The sequence below is a fragment of the Augochlora pura genome, chromosome 9, assembly GCF_028453695.1.
Source record: "Augochlora pura isolate Apur16 chromosome 9, APUR_v2.2.1, whole genome shotgun sequence".
NCBI classification, from domain to species: Eukaryota; Metazoa; Arthropoda; class Insecta; order Hymenoptera; family Halictidae; genus Augochlora; species Augochlora pura.
The window spans coordinates 2,482,311-2,503,598 of NC_135780.1; the positions used below are offsets into that span (position 1 = coordinate 2,482,311).

General features: G+C 39.4%; 1 protein-coding gene across 1 annotated transcript in view; it reads left to right on the plus strand.

Annotated features, from left to right (window-relative positions):
* Positions 1–21,288, plus strand: part of Cerk (Ceramide kinase) — a 41,856-nt gene that overhangs the window by 2,129 nt on the left and 18,439 nt on the right. Inside the window, exon 2 of the mRNA XM_078190336.1 lies at positions 17,912–18,163. Coding sequence (XP_078046462.1) covers positions 17,912–18,163 — 252 coding nt within the window. The remainder of the gene's footprint in view (positions 1–17,911; positions 18,164–21,288) is intronic.

Sequence of the window (21,288 nt, forward strand, 5' to 3'; positions counted from 1 at the left end):
CCTGCGAACCATGTTCTTTGCAAGGTCTCGAGAAAATTCAACTCGCTTCGGTCAAATTTAAGTCACGCCGTTCCAGACGAAAAATATGACATAAGTGGCAAGGAGAGCCGGCCAAAATTAGGTATAGCGGTTAAACCGAGCGTTTACCTTCGCCGAGCTATTTATCCTGTCGGCACCGTTCATATTTACCTGGCGCGAGAATATCCTCGTTGACGGAAGACGGTGGAAGGCGCGTTAACGAGCTATTTTTACCCGGGGATCCGTGCTTTTTTGCTAAAAAGATCAGCTACCGAAGAATTCTTCTCAGTTCGGAACGGGGCGCACGGCGCTCGCTTAGGGTTATTTTCGAAGGAGAGCGATCCCGCGAATCGGGTTACCGAGACGCTGGCAACTTTTCTTGTAGAAAACGCCGAATATCCTGCGAGAGGGCTCGGTTAGGTTCTGTTCCAGCAGAATGGAGTTAGAATCGAGTTACGCGAGCAATCGAGACCTCATTATCCCCTAGGGATTAAATACTTTCGAACGATCTGCTGGGTACCACGAGTGTACTGCTAATTGGGAGAGATATTTTTGTTTCCTCGATCTTTTAACCCTTCGAAACTATTTTAACACGAGGTCCAGCATAAATGTCGCCGTTTATTTGAGGAATATTGAGCAATTACAATCTCAAATAACAGAGAAATTAAAAGCATTGAAAAAGGAAAATAGTAATGGTATAGGATAATAATAAAGAAGGTAATAATAATGTAATAGTTATACAAGGACGGATAAAGTGTCAAAAATGAAAGTGAAAAGAAAAAGGGGAGAACAAAAAGAAAAAGGAAGAAGCGTACACGATTACGTGAGCAGAGGTGAAGATGAACGGCACTGGTCACAGTATCGGTTAGAGACAATAAGTAAACTTTTCGTAAAAATGTCAATATACCATTCAAATTATTAAAGAACGATAGGATTTTCTACTTCGTTTCTATCTCTTGCAATTGATTCAGATAATTCTTACTTTCCATGAAAATTGGCACAATATTCATGTCTGTCTGCATCTTATGCACATGAAATTGACTTTTATGACTCGCGCAACGATTACGCTTTCAACAGTATTCCAAATGCAAACAAATCGACAGCGTTAAAATTATTTTGAAACGATAAATTTAAGGACATTGATACATTATTGCACAGTCTCATACGTTTACCAACGCAGGAAACAGATTTATCTAATTTATGTTCAACAAAACGAGTTTGGACAGTTTTTATTTCGCATAAAGATTCTAGTGACATAAAGTTTGGAACAGGCTATAATTTTACAAAGACTGACTCTGCTTTCCAAACAATTTCCTTTTCGCGGCGACGCGTCTACTTTTCCATTATATAAATTGAAAGCAAAAATAAATTCTTGCAAGCCGTTGAATAATTGTCCGGTGTCGCGGATGATGTTATTTTTCCCTCGAAAGAGAAGAAAATTCGGCCGAGTTTGTTTTTAGGACGTTGGGCAACGTTTGGAGATCCACGGGCATCGGAAATCGCGGCCGTGGAATTTATTTTCGTTGCGTGTGTCGCCAGAGATCGCATCGGGACGATCCATCGGATGGCCTCGTTATTTTCGATCCGAAAAACGCCCATCGATCGCCGATAATCAAGACAATATTATTAATGGACGCGACCCGTAGTTGAAAATGTTATCGGCGATCGATCGGTATCGCGGAATTGTTAATCCAAACTCCGACTTCGTTTTATCCGTCGGGTCATCGTACATCGATCTTGTCGATCGCTATTCATCTTCGAGTACACGGTGATCGATGACGACGACGACGACTTTCAATTATATTTACGTAAACTTTGTTCGATTTTCTTCGATTTTTCTGGGGGATCATGGATTTCTAACTCGGCAGAAGTTATTTTATTTCTTTTATCTGATTCGCCTAATCGTGGATCTACAAGCGCGCGTTATTATTATTGACTTTCGGAGATAAAAATCGTCGTGCCGGGTCCACTGTTATCGTTATCAGGTGAGAATGTCACTGTCGCTGTTGTCGACGGGATACAGGTCGCGGTGGCTGAGCAAATACGAAAACGTAGTTCGATCGCCTAGGATGCGGTCGTTGCAGCTGGTGCACCGTGCCGCGGCCATTTTGAAGTTTAAGCGATTTTAAGCGGGATTCAAATTCAGCGTGGAAAACTTGACACTCGTAAGAGCGATTCCAGTGGCAAATAATTATGAAATACTGATTAAAATTTATGCACTTATCCGTACGGTCGTTTGTTCTCTTTATCTTTTCAAAGACGATATCTTCGTTCGGGTAAAAACTGTAGCGAGGTAACAATTCCGTAGATACGAGTTGCAATAAACAATTCGTTTTTTAAAGATTATCATATTTTGCGATTCGAAGGCTTGGAAAGAAGTTTCAAGGATCGATGGTATCGTACAGTTACGGTAGAAATCAGGAAAGTCGAGTAGTTGACTGTTTCCAAGATGGCGACCATTATGAGCTATTCTTTAATAACCTGTAATTTACGGTATTGTTAAACGAATTTTCCGTAGAACGTGTAATCTAAACTTTAGCTGAACTGATACTATAGGTTACGGAATGGAAGTAGCATAGTGTCAGTCTATGTCAGACAGCGAAGCGGTCGAAAATCGATCGCAAGATCGCTGGCACACAGTTATTACCGAAATCAATTAATTAATTTCCGAAGATTGCTCGATACACAGATCGTAGATGGATAATTAAGTTTTACGTAACGATATGCTGTCTACATTATTGTTATCGCTTATTCATCAATGCCAATCATTATCGTCACTTTAAGAATTTGTAATTCTCTTACATTTGAATATACTGACATCGTTATTAGTCGAAACTTAACTTGGTAATAAACAATTTAACAACTGTCATTAATAAATTATTATCTTTAATATTGTCACTAGGATATTATTATTCTTATTATTCTTATTTTTTTATTATTAAATTATTATCCTTCTTATGGTTACTATTACATTATTATTCGAATTATAGTTGATATTATATTATTATTCTTACTGTTAGTTAATAAATTATTATCTTTAATATTGTCACTATGATATTATTATTCTCATTATTTTTATTTTTTTATTATTAAATTATTATCCTTGTTATTGTTACTATTACATTATTATTCGAATCATAGTTGATATTATAATATTATTCTTACTATTGTTACTATTACGAACTATTACTCTGCCTATCGACATCGCTATCGTTGACGGCACTGTTACGACATTCCCCGTAACAAAGGATCCAGATTGTTGACTTAATAAACATATTATTATCATATTATCATTCGTAGGACCGATGCGTCGGCAGGACGTTTATTGGAGTAAGAGGGATCGCTTCCATAATGAAAGGGTTTAACATAAATCGTGCATAAGACGGTTTTACGATTTGAATAATCGGCCATCCCGGGGACTGCATTCGAATATGGCCGGCCTGACGAGAACACATGGTGTCGAGTATAATGCGATGTACGCAGGTGTGCTTGGAATCGGCAATGGCTCTGGCACGATCGGAAAAAGCAGGAACAAATGTAGATGTGGTCGTCCTTGAGCTTGGAGCGAGTATCACGTGGTTTCCTTGTCCCTCTTCGCTATCTTTGGACGTTCTTAACAATGACATAAACGAACAAATTGTTCACATCGAATTAATATTAATTTAACACCGTCGGTCGAGTGACCGATTTTTCATTTTCTATTTCTTAATCGTCGCTCTTAGTTCTGTATCGTAAAAGCTAGGGGTTTACATGCATAAATAAATTAAATTGTATTAAATTGAATTAAAAATAGAATCAAATTAAATTAAAAATTCAATTAAGTTAGAAATTTAGTTAAATTACATTAGAAATTGAATTAAATTAAATCAAAAATTCAATTAAATTAGAAATTTAGTTAAATTAAATTAAAAATTCAATTAAATTAAATTAAAAATTAAATAAATGGAATTAAAAATTAAATAAACGGAATTTAAGTATAAAAATTGTAGAATTTTGAATGAATTTTATCGTGTAATTTACATAAGTGTATTGTTTGTTAGCCGGCTCTAGATCTCGGTAGGTTTATTGTTAACGATTAATTTCAGACGAAGAAATTAAACGTTGACGAGCGAAGTGCAATGTCTTCTCGAGGAAATCTCTGTTTGCGATGTTCCTCCGGGAATATTTCCGCGGCGTTGTCTCGCGAACGCTCCGGAATCGATGAGAATTTGTTGGTTTCCAAGGCGAGTGCCGGGAGCAGCCATAATCAGTCGAGTATGGCACAGCCAGACCGCAACGAGGGTAGAATGAGTCAGTATATGAATATTCCTGTCGAGGAGAAGTGATGCTGCGGCGACAGGTTTCATTTGCATACGATTAACCGTCTCCCTGTTCCCCCGGTTCGTTTTACGCTGCGAACTCTTGCGTTTCGTTGTTTCGTAACGTTACCGGTCGGGTTTCACGGTAATATTGACGGCCGAGTGTCGGCAAAGTCCGTGAAAAACCATAGAAAAGTGGCGCGAGATTGCTCGCGCGGCGAAATTATTATTTACTTGTTTATCGATTATACACGCGCATCGGAATTATTATTTACTTGTTTATCGATTATATACGCGCATCGAAATTATAATATTATCTATTTGTTTACTGATTATATACGCTACTTTCGCAGCGGATTTAATCCAAATCCAATCTCGATCTAATCTGAACACAATTGAGATATCGTTTAATAACAATCAGTCTCCGATAAATCGAAACGACACCGATTTTTAACCAAGTCCTCGTCGTTTGAGCTCTTGTAACATTTGAAAAAATAATAGCACGACAACAAGCGTGGGCTCATTTCGAAGCTGAATGACCCTGTTCTTGTTGAACATTGTTCATTTTTCCTTACCATATGTTTCTCCGCCACGAAACAATTCAGCAAACAAGAAATCATAGACACGGTTCTCGATAAAAAGTCCTGCGAATTGAAACGACTCTGCGAATCTTATAAAATTTTTGTCATAATTAAAATTCACTGAGATTTGAAGGGCGGACCTTCTTCTTTCTAACAATGTCAAAATATTGTATATACAATTTTTTCGTCGAGTTTTATCACGCTTTGAATGGAAGGCGCGTCGTCAACTTTACAGCATCATAAACTACACAGCGAGGGATCTACGTGACCGAACTCGTATCACGTTTCGGTTGCATAAATCAGCGAGAAAAAAAATCGTGAGCCAACGTTCTCGCTGTCATCTTAAAGAGGAAGCCCCGAGCTTTGATTCCACGATAATTTCGGTTCCAGAAAAAATTTGTTGACGTCTCGAGTATCGCTTAAATATCCATCGTTTTGGCGGAGAAAGCGATGGAAAGTCTTCAATTTCTCGGCCGCTACCACGTGGGAAAGAATATCCGATAAAAGTGAACAATGCGTCGCGATAGTAGAGATTTCGAGCATCGACATGAGTCGAGTTTTATGGTCGAGCGATTTTTTTGTTCATGGACTTAAAAATGATCGAAGTGGCGACTCTGAGGCGCCACTAAAAATATTATATAATATTATAAAAATATTATAAAAATATTAATTTATATTATAAAAAAAAACTGTATAACTGTATAAGAATTGCACTTGCTGGTGGGTTCAATTTCTAATGTATAAAATGGACATACAGCAGGTTTGAAAGCATGTCGCGTATTTCGAATTGAAACAGCGCAAATGTTTCGAGGGAAGATTTAACGATTTCGAGACGATCGAAAATGAAAAGGCAAAGTTCGCGGATGCGTGTCAGAGTCGAAAGAGGTCTGTTGGCTGTTGGTTCCGAAGAGGAGCATGTCCTCGAACGATCGCGACAGTGATTCGGCCGGTGATCTTCCAAGAACCTTCCCGCGGACAGGCATTGGAGCCGGTCATAGACCCTGGAAACGCGGAAGAGAGGCGCCCGTAGAAGGTCATAATCGCGGAACGGTGTGAACAGTGGCTGACGGGATCGGCCGCGTCGGGCGTTGGTGAAAACCGATGACCTTCTCCGGTCTGTGTTTGTTGGTCTCCTTTGCGGTGGGGCCCCCCTCGTTCACGGACCGGCTACTGGAGAATCGGTGTGAACGACCGGCGTCGACGCAGCCGTCGCGTCGCCTAAATTTACCTGAACGGATTCGGAAACGTGCCCGCGGCCCGTGAACAAACGTCCCGGAGGCCGGGCGATTACGAATTCCGTGTGCAGCTGCTGCAATCGTGCATCGTGACTGAGCGGCCGCTTCGTCCGCCGGGCTCGGTTAGGCCTCCGGGAAACCATCTTGCGGTTTCATCGAGATTCCGAGATCTCGGGCCTTTTTCTATAGGCACCGCAGTCCCTCGTCTACTGCAGTCTGTATTCGATCCAATATCCAAGTCCACTTGGATTTTCTTTTATATTATTATTATGTATTGATAATAGAGATGGAGCGGGCGATAAAGTTATGCAATTGACGTTCGAAGGAACCGCTGACAAAATTGACGTTGCTATCTAATAAATATGAAGCTGTCGCGATGCGATACATTCTTATATTTCTATAAATATGTCTGTGTAGTTTTCTCGATTACACGCTGAGAACCAAGGCAGTTCATATTGAAACTGTGCTACCATACTCGGGCGAACGAGTCACCAGACGTTGAGCCGGAATGTGGTTCCTAAGTGTTGTTTGGCAGCCAATGACTGCAGCGGCAGCGTAAACCACGTGGATGTCGAATGAACTCTTCGTTGAGTCGTCTCGTTGACCCGAGTGTAGAGTTCATTTTGAATCAGAATCCTAGGAAATTTATATCCAACTGTTCTTACTTTAGCAATTGTATGCTGCAATCTATGTTTCATTTCTTTTGATTTTAATTCACTTTCTATTTCGTATGACTCCCGCTCAATATTTTATTTTTTTTAGATTTTAATCCATGTCTCATTTAATATAATTTGAATTTATTATTAATTTCTTGCGATTTTAATTCATTTTCCATTTCCACGTATTTCAATTAATTTTTAAAAATCCATTTTTATTTTATTCTGATTTTAATTTATTTTCTATTTCTTCTATTTCAAATTCATCTTTTATTTTCTTGTGTTTCAATTCATTTTTCATTTCCTCTCATTTTAATTTATTTTTCATTTCACCGGATGTTAATTCATTTTTATTCTATTTTGATTTTAATTTATTTTTTAATTTATTTCCATGTATTTTATTTCCAATTAATTTTTTATTTTATCGGGTTCCAACTCATTTCTCATTTGTTCCGTTTCTCATCTAATTTCCACTTCTCCGATTGGACAAATGTCACAATTGAAGCACGCACTACAATAAAAATAGCAAACTGTCTAAATAAATTCAATCTCGTAAATTCAGAATTTAAAATATCTGACATCTTTATCACTCGATATATCTAGCGTTAATTAGACTGTGATTTAAACCGTGATTTTCCTCTATATTCTTAATGTATTTCATACTTAAACTTCCTCCGATGCTAGCTGGTATCGCTTGGTCACTCAATTAATACTTTAATGAGCAGCTCCCAGCTGCTGTTATTATACATGCGGTTATTATACTGTTATTTTCCGTCAACTCTCCGCATTTCCGACTTCTCCAACTTTTATCGTACGGTTGACTGCGGAAGCAAAAACCCGGTTAAATCGCGCACAGTAATTAAACCGGTGCTGCTCGAGGACATTTGTTCTAACAAAATCGATCTTTGCCGGGCAGATCCGGTTACTATAGCGTAACCAATTTCTATGCTTCGTTTTCATGCACGATAATCTTTTTCTATTCTTTTACTTTGTTTATTTTTTAATACTGGATGTAACAAGTTTCGCTCAATACATGTGATGTTATTCTATTAATATAATATAATTGTATGATATATTATATTGGTATGATACAATGATAGAACGTATTATATTAATTAATATAACTGTATAACATATTATATCAAATAATATAGTTGTATAACATATTATGTCAATTAATATAGTTGTATAACATATTATGTCAAATAATATAGTTGTATAACATATTATGTCAATTAATATAATTATATAACATACTATTTCAATTAATATAATGTTATTATATTATATTATTAAATAAGTCAATTTATAGGATGAAACACTCTCCCTACACCTTTCCAGCAGTTCTCGCGAAGATGTCGGCGTACGCTGCTTTAATTATGAACACGTGCAGGGTGGGGGGGTCGGGTCGCAATTAGAAAATCGTTTCTGTGCGATGCAGTTAGGCTCCTCGGCCCGCCACGGGGATACAGAGAAAAACCGTCGCACACGTAATGAAGTCCTCGTCACGATAGTCTAATTACCGCTTCGCAATAAACATTCCGTCTCGTTTACATAAGAGGTAATAACAAGGATGACAAAGCGCGGAGGGGGAGAGCGACGCGGTCGTGCGAGAGATCGCGATTGCAAATAATATTCGCCGGGAATAGAGAGATATTCGAGGCATAAAATTGAAAATCGAGTCACGTGCCCGTAAAATTACCCAATTATACGGACTACCTTACTCGGAACCACTTTTGCTAGATTTCGAAGGAGCTCGCGGTTCCGAAAGCGGTTCCAATTAATTTTAAATAATTTGATTTTCATGAGAGACGTTCTATCCGAGCTTGTCTTGCCGCGAACGCTCATCAATATTTCTTCGAATCTCGAGGATGCTTATTTTTAACGTTTAAACGACCGCGTATTATTTCCTGCAGGCTTATTCTAGGATCGGCGATTTCCTCCTTTGGAAATGAGAAACAAGGAAATTATACATAGGAAATTAAAAATCCACAGTTTTATTAACCTTATAACTAACGTATTACAAAGGTATTAATAATATTATAAAGGTTTAACACTGCCAAAAAGCAATTTCCTTTGAGCATTGACACACAAGAGATCTTGTGAACGGTCGTCTAAGTATTAATAAAAAATCCAAAATTCTGAAACGAATTAAAGAAGGTTTCAGATTTACTAGATCGAGAGATCGTCCGTTGTAAAAGTAAAATAAAGATACTGTTGGTTCTCGTCAGTTCGAACACAGTCTGACAATAAACATTTGTGTGTGTAAAGCAAGCATTGAAGAGTTCAGAGAACGAAATAAAATATGTGACGAGGCCAAGGAACTCGAGGTAGCTTCACTGAAGTATAGCTTCTATTATCCGGATTGCCAACGACTGATCATTTTATTTGTAATGAATAAAATTCACAGTAATTAATTTTATTATTAATTCATCTTTATTATTAATTCATCATTATTCATTCAATAATTAATTCATCTGCACAGTAATTAAACTTAATACAGTATAGTCCACATTCAGGTATTACGTCGAGTCATAAATAACTTCCCTTTTGCCATCAGACATTTCTTTCGTTCATTTCATTTATTCTTTCGCTTTTTTCCATTTTATCTATATAGAGCTCCTATCTATTTAGTGAAAGCAAAAACTCGTTTATCTGGATGATTCACAGTGATTAGATACGAACAATAGATTCCACCTAGCTGCAGCGGCAGTTATTTATGACACGACCTCACAGATGCAATCGTACGATCGCAAAAGCATCGCTGAGAATTTCGCTCGCACAAATCGAGTTCTACCGTGATCGAGCGACGCCTACGTCGTCGATAATCGTTTCGAATCGACGTTCTTGACCCGGTGGGAACGATCGAGACCGTCGGAGGGCGAAGAAAGTAGAAAGCGTGCATATCGTTTCGCGAGAACAATCAGCGTTGCGGATATGTCCCTAAACGGTATTGGCCGTCGCGTCGTCGTCGGAGGCAAGTAGGCCGCGTGCCAAACTTACGGCGAGCGCCGCGTTAGCACCCGAAGGAGCGGACGAAGACGCTCGAGATGATTTTCAGGATCGCGGGAGGTCGGCCGACGGGTCCCGGGGTGGTTGCGTCAATTTCCCCGCGGCTGGAAAAAGCGGTTCGCTCTCCGCCAGGAGAAATTACGTAAAGAGGGCATCGCATAAATTACGCCCGAGCTGTACCCGGCTGCCACATACTGTACACCTGCATTTCGTGCCGCTGCAACTTGCAAGTTTCACTTCGGCGTGCCTTCGGTTTACGTAACGTCCCTCCGCTAAACGCGCGGCTCTCCCGGGGGGTTCGGGTGACTTTGATTGTTCTACCGCTGATACAATCCCGTAATGACGCGTTGCGACGGACAGGACTAGACAATGCGTTTTGGTCCGTGCACAAACAACGCCGTCTGGATGATGGTTTAATTGAACTGCATTTCGCTGCGAGGTTTTATCCAGTCCGAGAGAAAGGAGTCGTGCGACGCTGCTGAATATTTTTGTTATATCAGAGATTTCTAAATGATTTTAAAATATCATCTCAAGACGATCCAAAGGCAATGATAATAAAATAAATAAAAAAAAGAATATATATATATCCAACAAAAATAAATATTTTCTGACTGTTGCGTAAAAGCAATTTAGTGCCTTATCAGTGCATGGCAAGTGATCAAATGGTTAACTGGAATCATTGTTATTATATTATCTTATTATTCCTATTATATTGATCTTGTCAACTGGAAACGAATACAAGGTTTGTTTAAAAAGCGGTCGCCCGGCCGCGTTCTGTAGAAATATAAGTACACACGGAATATCGATAGGTTCAGCGTTGCAATCCAATTGGCAACGACCGATTCGCTAACGACAGCATCGTCGTCGCTCGTACACGTGAGCTGGCACGTGAGCGCCGGCGAGAAACAACGAAATCAGCGAAACCGTCCGGCGAACCGTGTCGCCGAGGAAAGTAGGTGAATACGCGAAACTGTAGAGGCTACGATGCACTGGAATTGCATCGTTTCCGACGCCGCGGCGGCCGCGCGGTATCCGATTTGCTCAGGGACAAAAGCTTGATAAGCACGCTCAGAATGCGGACGCGTTTCGATTGGCCGGCGAGATTAGGCGGGACGGGCTAGAAATTCGACGACCGATTCGTGCCGCGCGATCTGCGCGATTCGCCGACGGGTGAGAATTTTTCAAGCACTTGGACAACGTATTAGGTTGGAGAGAAAGAGATCCATTAGTTTTACGCGAACTTCAAGACTTTATTTAACCTGTTTCCGATTTTCCGACTTAGTTTTCCGACTTTACAAATATGCACCGTTTTGTTCTATAATTTTTTGCCATTTTAACCTTTTAGATACTACGCGTCACTATAGTGGCTTTCGCGAATGGCTCGTGCTTTACTCAATTGTTTTATTATTTATTAAAGCAAACAATTCAAGTGAAAGTGTGTATATACAATATATTAAGAAAAGAATATATGTTATTAGTACTATATATAGATATCCGGAAAAAATATATATTAAGAGAAAATCGAAATTTGGTTACGAAAAACTTTATTTGCGCAAAATCCTACCGTACCTAAAAGGTTAAAGGTACCTTCATAATGCCTCTCTCGTAGAAGTCTCGGCCCCTATTAGCGAAAAACTTTTGCAATCGACTTTCACAATCTTCTCTCGATGCCAATTTCTTATCACTAAGGAAGTTTGCAATGTAAGATAAACATGGTAATCGCTTGGTGCCAGGTCTGGTCTATATGGTGGATGCATCGAAACGTCAAGCTCTTGAATTTTCTGACGAGTAATTATAGACGTATGTGGCGTGGCGTTGTCTTGATGATACACAACACCTCTCCTGTTGGTCAATTCTGACCGTTTCTGGTCAATCGCTAGCTTCAAACGATCTAGTTGTTGACAGTAGAGATCGGCATTTAGTGTTTGACCATATGGAAGCAGGTCACGATAAATGATTCCTTTCCAGTTCCATCAAATGCATCGCAGAACCTTCTTGGCTGTTAGTCCTGGTTTGGCCACCGTTTGACCTGCTTCACCAGGCTTTGACCATGAACGTTTTCGCACAATGTTGTCGTATGTGATTCATTTCTCATCCCCAGTTACCATGTGTTCAAGGAATGGTTCGATCTCATTCCGTTTGGCCAAGACATCGCAGATGGAAATTCGAACCATCATGGTGTTTTGTGTTAATTGATCTGGCACTCAAACGTCGAGCTTCTTTTTAAATTCAGCTTTGTGCAAATGGTTTGAAACCGTTTCATGGTCGATCTTTAGCTCCCCGGCGATGCTACGACTGCTAACATGCCGGTCAACTTCGATTATTTCTGTGATTTTGTCAACATTTTCTACGACAGGCCTACCTGTACGAGGCGCATCTTTAACATCAAAAATACCTGAACGGAATCGTCGAAACCAAAATTGCGCGTAATTGGCTGTTACGGTATCGGGACCATAAACAGCATTCACAATTTCAGCCGCTTGGCTTGCATTTTCACCTTTGTCAAAGAAAAATTGTGAAATTTACCGAATTTTCTCTATGTTGACTTCCATTTTTGACACCTTGTAGCTGGCAACCGAATGGACAAGACAAAAAACAGAAAAAGAATTTCTGTAGTGCGAAATGTCACCTTTCCGACGAGTATAAATCTGAAATTTTTTGATCGATACTTTAACAGATATCGATCACTACAGCCGCCTAATAATAATTTGTTACGGAGGATTGGGTTATCTATCGAAGAATCGTAGAAAATGTGAACAATATGCGTATTTTTATGTACACTGGTTACGTGTAAAATTAAATAATGTGCTTGTAATTTCTGGAGTCACTCTGCTTTGATCACCGTAGCGACTGTTCCATACGAAGATTTATTTTTATATTCAGGTATACAAACGTTCCATTATCTAATCATCGTATTATTTTGATAGTACATCGTCACCCAGTAGAGAAGTTGAATGAAATTTTTAGATAACAGAAAGCTTCGTATTTCGCTCGATAGCCTCCACTCGACAGCTTTTCCGTCGTCCTTGCTTAACATGTCTTATCTACTAATTGGCCACTTCTGCTTTTTTGCTCATTCATCTTCACATCCGTTCGCCTTTCTCAAGCAAAGCTGTAACATTCTATATGATTTGTAAAAGTTCAAATTTAATTTTATCCGTTTGCTTGCGTAACGGTGGTGTTATTCAGTTTTATTTCGGACAATTCGACTAACGAGGCCGACGTCAGGGTTCCGCAATTTTAAGCCTTGAAATTAATGAAAGGACATCGGCTGTATATACGGCGAGCGAATGTACGCGCAGGCTCGGAGTACGATTAGCAGCGGAAATTAGCAAGTCTGAGAGACGCTGTTAGGCTTATCGTGGCCGTTCGTACACGGCCGTTGGAGATTTAGTGCGAGAACGGTCCAAGAAACAACCTTGCGAGGCGAGAAACGCACGGGAAAGTAAGCGGAGACCGGCGAAGGCTAACGAGGAAGAAGAGGAGGACCGGTAATGGCTGAAACGGTCTTTTCATTTACGTTCGACGGACGAATGCAACTTGTGTTCGATGTCTGTGCTCGTTCACACCTCCGGCTTTTCGGGAACGCTCTCGTTTTCGTTCGCACCGGTTCGCGTTTCGTCTCTGAATCGTACGCGGCTCTGAAGTCGCTGCATTCAGTTCTTCTCTCTTTCAGTTCTCTCAGTTTTCATTTCTTTCGCATGAAAATCCCATGCGAGATTCGTTAACTCTTTCAGCTATCGATGGAGGCTGTACGTCGACTTAAAAACATTCAGTTTTGGAAATAAATATATATTATTTTATATATATTAGTATATATATATATTATTTTATATATATTAGTATATATATATATTACTTTATATATATTAGTAAATACATATTATTTTATATGTATTAGTATATATATATTATTTTATATATATTAGTAAATATATATTAGTTTTTGAAATAAATATATATTAAATATATTAAATAATTCAATTGACTGTTTGTTCGAGTTTTATCCGTACTCAACTCCGCGCCATTTGTTCGTTTAGAAAATTATTCTAAACGTCCACCTACTATTTATTTGTCGCAAAATTAATTTCTGTTTCGACATCACGTTCGTGATAATCCGGTGTTACGTGGGCATTCGGAATAATTTGTTAAACAAACGCATGACTTCACTGAACAAGCGAAGGTTGAGGAATGAATAAGATATTGACGACAAGACAATTGCATTATTTAACAGCAATTATCGTTGCACTTCGGCAATTATAGTTTCCAACAGCGAAATACTTTTAGCGACGGGCGACTTCTATTTTTGACGGTCGTCTGCAGTATTTGAAAAAAGCGCGAATAAATCATAGATCAATCAAATTAATTTTTTAGTAATCTCAAAAGCAATTATGCACGTCGGAAAGTTTGTCACAATCTGTCGCGAGCCAATTCGCTGGAATATAGCAAGCTCGGAAACTCGCCACGGTGAAAGTACAATTAGCAGCCGGTTCGAGTCTGGAGAACGCGATCGAGGAAGTGTCTGGTAGAACGCTTCGATCGGCGTTATCGGCGGCATCAAAAGTTTCTCAGCCGTCCCCGTCATCCCGGGGTTCAACGCGGCTGTTGACAACGCGATTTATTTCCGTGGGAGCGGCCCGCGGGCGTCACGCGATCTCCCGAGAAAGTCAATTCGTTTCGAGCTCGAAAGAAAATTCGCGAGCCCCGCGTTCGAGATAAGCTCGAGGAACTCCGGCTATCGATTCGACTGGGTCGATCGACCAGTTCGATCATTGGCCATTGCGATCACGTTGCGTTGCCGGTGCGTGAACCGTGGCTGCACGTGACGGGCGATCCACAGACGATCACCGCCGATCGATCAGGCAACACTTGCAGTTCCGTGTCTTTTACTTTAACATGCAAATGTTTCTCGGACTACTTCCGAGCGATTACTTAACGCTAGAATTATCGAACTAGTCGAGTTGAATGGTTCCCGAATTTTTCTTTTACACCTTCTGACATTTTCAAACCGTATCTATTACAAAGACAGTTACATGGCTTCGAATTAAAATAATTACAGTAGCGTGGGTGTATGAAACTTGAAATTCACGAAGACGGCTTCAAAGCAGAGGCTTTAAGCTTTAATCTGAAAGAAGAATCATCGTTCTGCGATGATTCTTGACAGAGATATCGTCGGTCAAAGTTCGTCATTATTATCAAAGATTGTTCTCAAATTTTTTTAAACGATTCTTTTGAACTACAATCTTGAGAAAAATTAACTATCACAAAATTTACCTTACAAATACAAAGAAATATTTTACTTCCATACTTGTTCATATTATCCAGAACGAGTAAAATATCTACGATAATTTTCTAGTGGAAATCGAAACAACAATTGAGCCTTCGAACTTCTCTAACTTAACGTTACTCGAAAAGAATTATTTGCCGCCGAGAAATTGCCGAAACGTTCATGCAACTGAACAGCGTATTAACCGTGGATCGTTTTAGCTCGTAAGATATATTCGGCAGGCTTTTCCTGAAAGCCAGCTATCACCTGTGATAACTGGTATTCGCGGTCCCGTATCGGTTATATAATCGCGTTATCAGACGCTCGAATGTGTCGCGTGTGGTTCACGCCTCTCCGAGCACGGGTATCGTTCGTTTCAGATAACGTTTGCTCGGTACATGTGTACCGACAGCGCCGTGTAAATAAATAAATGCGCGAACAATGTCTGAGGAGTACGAGTATCTTGTGGATCAGAAAGGCTTCGTAGCTATCTCGGCGGATGATCGTTGTTGTTTAGCAAACAGGCCGACTGCCGGGGAATCATCGCGATAGACAATCGTTGTGATCTAAAGGGGTTTAGAAGCCTGTCGGGCATGTCGAGAGACTGGTCGCTAGGAGATAAGAGGAGTTAAAGTCCATGGGGTTGCCGGAAGGCCGGGGGAACGTTATCAGAAATGTTCGAGGTATAGTCATCTCCGTGCCAGCTGATTCAGAAAGTGAAGGTCAACGGAGCGAAAGGGAACTGTGAAAGTGGACGAGTTCTAATTCGATGCGGAAGGTCAAGAACGGATAAAAAACGAACGCGGAGATGATTAGACGCAATCAGAACACATCTGTCATCGTGGATGATGATTTATTGAGGATGACAGCAACTTAGGACGTCTCGTGGAAGTGATTAGGAGCGATTCAAAGATAGATGTTGTCGTTAAGGTGATTCAGAGTGTCGATGGCAATTAAGGAAAAATTAGTGAAGGTGTTTAGGTATCAAAATACAGGTACGGCCGGTTAATGAAAGCTTATAGGCTCTGTAATTCATAAAAAGCAGACGGAAATCATTAATCAAGTTGGAAGAGCCTGCGGATGGTGGGCACGTGTGAATGAAAGTTCGAGGAAATTGACGAAATCTGCGACTACAATAGAATTTCTTTCACTCGAAGAACGTTAATGTATTTAGCCAATTACTGTGCCTTTTGTGTATTATCAAGTCCAATTAATTGTATATTTATCGTACAATATGCATCAATTTTTTTAATTTAAATTCAATGAAGTACTTGCTTATTAAAATTAAATATGATGAAGACGGTAGTTCTCAAAATACCGCAAAAATTATTTTAATTTTGTAATAACGAATTCGCGAAATTTTCTGTAGAGATTATGAAGAGAACTAAAAAGTAAATACTGAATGAGGTTAATATTCAAACTAAGAACTATTATTCGAAGATTCAATGCTTGTGTCATAGGAAAATTATTATCGATAAAAGAAATTTATATTTGGAACCTTAAGAAATGCCATTTAATTTGTTAAAATTCTGTTGAGTAGGGACAATTACATATATTGTTAACAGGGCACAGGAATTGGTACATTTCGGTGGGAACAATGTACGGCGAATAAAACAACGGAAATAAAAAGAACTTTGATAAGAACCTGATAATATCAGTGTTCGTCTCATCGTCGCCGATTATCTTTCGCTTATCTCCGCCTTGAATGTTTCCTTGCCTTGGACCTCCGCGACACTGTGAAAATCACGATTTACGTCTCGATGACATCATCTGAAAAGAAATTAAACAAGTCAACGTAGATCCGTGATCTTGAACGGATGCTCGAGAATCGATAGACTATCCGGGGTCACGTCGCTTAATTATGCAGCGCACGTGGACTCGGCGAGTCCGCTTTTGTCGCGTTCTGTTGCAATATTAAATGACAGCTGTTAGGGGATCGTAAACCGAGCCTTTGTTTCCTGCCGTTCGACTCGACAGCATTGATTGCCGTGCATTTTCTTCCTGCTGCTCGCTGCTTTATCCTTAATGCTCTCTCTATGGCTGTCAACAGAATTGCATTTCCAACGTTTGCACTGCGCGCAAATTACCGCACTCTTTTCTCGAACGTTTCCAAACGTTTACACATCTTTCGGGAAACGATCCTTTCGACGTGGTTTAAACGTGTTTCGTTGAAAGCTTTCAACGCTGGGGTTACCAGTGCGTGACCAATTTGTATTTTGTTGCAATTATATCCATGTTGAGTTTACTTAAACCTCGTACGATTAAATTGCGAGTATTTATGCAATTTAAAAATAGTTTTCATTGGTTAAATTTTATCTATAAATTTTTTAGATTTCGTTCTGATATTTTAAATCTTGTCTACTAATTTTTACAATAATTGCATGGTATTCGCAGTCTAATTATAATATATACTCGAGTAAAGAAGTTTACCTATTTTAACAATTAGAAGCTAATTATTATAGGTTAGCTTGATAATTCTGGTGTTAATAAAACATACAAAGTAGTCGGGCACTTGAAATTTTAATAATAATTTCCCAACCGAGACGTCCGCCAGTTTCGCAAATCAGCTGCCCGTAATTTCCGGCCACTGATCGTCGAGGAAGATCCAACGAGAGCGCTGTCTACCCTTGACAAACAATTTCAGCTAATTTGTCGGGAGCTCAAAGGAAGCTCCGCGTTTTAATAAGGCGGCTAATTGTAATTCGTTGTCAAAGAAGACGCTCGCAGCATTTCGGGGCTTGGCTCGTCCACTTCGGGCAGGTTATTCTTTTAATTTTGCAAATTAGCCCGGTCGTTTTCCGGAAGTTAAAAAGGGAATTCCCTCGTTTTTTTTTGCAATTTCCAGCCAGATGGACGCTGCCCATGTCGGACGTGTTGGCCGTGCGCTACGGGGACGATTGGATACACGGGGTGAACGTGAAGGAGAAGCAACCCCCGACATCGCCGACGTCACCCACGGTCTGCCCGACAAATTTCATTTTACACTACGCGGTACGGGGACCAAAGAACAAATGGAGTCACCACAGCGTCACCATGAGCCACACCGATCCGAGACAGGTGGCCTCGTGGGTGAAAACCATACGGAATTACCTGATGGGTGAGTCCCCTTTCCGTGAACCTGTCCGCCATGTTTAACGCCATACCTACCGAGCCGGTCGAAAAGACCGGTTTCACATTTTTTATTTCAATATCATTGAAACGATGAAGATCTTTTCGTAGAAAACTTCGAAGAAATTTTTATAAAAATAGCAAAAGGTCTTTTCGACGCTATGAAATAATATAGGTTAGTTATTTCGGAGCTTCGCAGGTCTAATGTTAACTCCGAACTGTGTTAATTATTTGAAATGTTTTCTGCAATTTATCGATTTCGCAGTTATCGATTTTTTCGCTGAATGATTTATACGAGCCGAAGATAATTCTATTTATTATTATTTAATTTTTAATTTAGTAAATTTCAATTTTAAAAGTTTTTAGGTTACATAGAATTCTTTATTTTAAACTATTTACATTACTGAACTACGTTATATTTCTTGAAGTAGCTTGAATATCTGCTTCAGAATGATTTCTTTCGCAAATGATGGTCTTAGAAATATGAACCGAAGAAGATGCGGATAAATATACATATGTCCTTAGAGTATACCTGTTTTTCCTCTGGGTTTTCCACTGCTTCTTTCATGCACTCGTTTCTATCACTGTCGTGCATTGAGATTTCTTTCGCAGCTACGTCAATTGGCAATTTTTTCTCGGTTAATGAATTCACAGGTGACAGAGGCAATTTAATGCTGTCGCCTAGAAAATTACAGTACAATTTTATATTCGTCGCCTTAAAATTACAGCAGAATTTTATAGTCGTCACCTTTTAAAATTACAGTAGAATTTTATAGTCGTCACCTTAAAATTACAGTAGAATTTTATAGTCGTCGCTTTAAAATTACAGCAGAATTTTATCTCGATTTAATGGAACTACATAACGTTTACATTTAGCAGATCACGTTCATAATTCTCGTAATAATTATTACACGTTGTTACAGTTAACAAAATGAAGGTAAACCGTTCCGATAAAGATAGAAATGGTTTAAAATTGCGCAAATCAAGTTCTGTTAAATTTTTTGGTCAATTTCTGAGGATTTTTCCTGTCATGCTTGCTAACCAATTAATTTTACAATTTAAAATGCTCTTAAATTATGTTGTTTGAAAATACAATACCAAAATATTGAAAAGATTCCAATATACTAATAATATACAAATAATCTTTGGATATTTCAACGTCGAAGAAATAATATTCGAACGATCTGCTCTTTAAATCTGTTAAGTATTCGCGCTCGACCTTTCTTCTCGCAATCACTTTCTCATTGCCCGATCCGCTCGATATTAGAACCGCATTCCGTCGCACAGTGAATATTACCAAAGCATCTCGAACCCGATCCCATCGCAATCGAACCGTCGTCCAATTAATTCTACAGTCATCATTGTATTAGTTTCATCCGTCTCGAATTTCTTCCACGGTAATTTCAATCGAGCTTGTTATCGCGTTGATTCCGCTGTTTCTAATCCCGGCGTCGCATCGTTTGATTTCTTATCAGCGCTTCGTTTTATCACGTTTCTATTCCTGTCGAATTTTCACGAACCTTTATCCACAGTTCCCACCCTGTGACCTCGATTCGTTTCAATGAATTCGACGAAATCGGTAAAATCCGAAATCGGTAAAGATAAAAATTTTAATTAAGATAAGAATTAACTGAGCCGCAAGAAACGAAAACGAAACAATAACGTGTCTTTATATTTAATTATTTCATTAAATCTAGGAGAGGTTAGCAATGTTCATAAATTTGTCCAGCATCTCTAGGAAGTTCTAGTAATTTTAATTGGTATTTTAGCATCTTTTAATTCAAGTTAATTTTATTTCCAAAAACAAAAATATCTCGTTGCGCTGCTGTTTCGTTACAATCGTGGAGATTATACATTACGATCTTCAACCCTTGCTTCACACGTCGGACGGAAGTCAATCCTCTTAACCCCTTGACGTACTATTTTACTCAGTCACTGCGATTAGGAATTTTTCAATTGGTGCAATTTCTTAGAAGGGACAGAAAATGAATGTTTATTCCGTGCCTGAATTTACACGTATACTTAAATATTAACACTTTATCGACCGGTTATCCGGTCGTAGAAATGTTCGTTTCTATTTTGATTTCATTTATCTTATTAATTGCGAAAGGTATTTAATATTTAAAAATTGATATAATAATATTGAAGCTTGCAGTACAATTTAACAGATTTATCTCAATAATGGATAACAAATTAAGAGTTACTATGGCAACCGATTCACAGGCTACCGGTCGATAAAGTGTTAATATCAATTGCTTAGAATTTGATTCTAATTTTAAAGAACAGAATAATGTTCATATTTAATTATTTATTACTAGTAATATCCATCACGAGTCGGACTCGTGAAAGTACGGTAAGGGGTTAATACAGAATTAATTTAATATACAGAGTTCATTTGTCATCAACTTATACGCAAAGACTTATATTTCCTATTTGAATAAACATTTTAATTTTCACACGAAAAATGTACGGCGCAGAGGGATGAAATTAGCGTCGTTTGACTTTCGCCTTGGAATAGTCTCGAACGTCTGTCAGACCAACGAGAGAAAAAGAGAGAAAAAGAGAGAGAGAGAAAGGGAGGATAAACACTTCGAGCGACGTTGCCTGGTAACCGGCAAACTTCTCCAAAGGAATCCGAGGTTCCGTGACAGCCTAAGCGTCCCTTGTCGAGATACGGGCCTCTCGCGCCTCTTGTTCTCCGAATTCTCGCCCGAAGCCGATCGAATCGATGCGACCGAGGCGGCGCGAGACCGTGCTAAAAATACCATCTCGGAAAAACACGAAACAAGGGGAAAAGTGGGTGAAAGTAGAATAGCAACCGGGAGTAGTACGCACGCGACTACTCAGCCCCCTTCCTCTCTCTCTCTCTCTACCCCGCCCCCCTTTCTCTATTTATGTCGGCGGGACGGCCGACCGGATGAATAATTGATAGCGTATCGATCATCGGCAGGCTGCGGATCTCGATGCATTTGGGGCACATGTAAATTCGTGGAATGCGTCGAACCGTGTGCGTCGAGACGGAAATTAATAGCGCGTTCGGTCCAGTTTTGCCGCGACGAATCGCGCCCATTAATGTGTGCGAGATAAAAGTAGTCCAAATTGATTTTAAGAAAT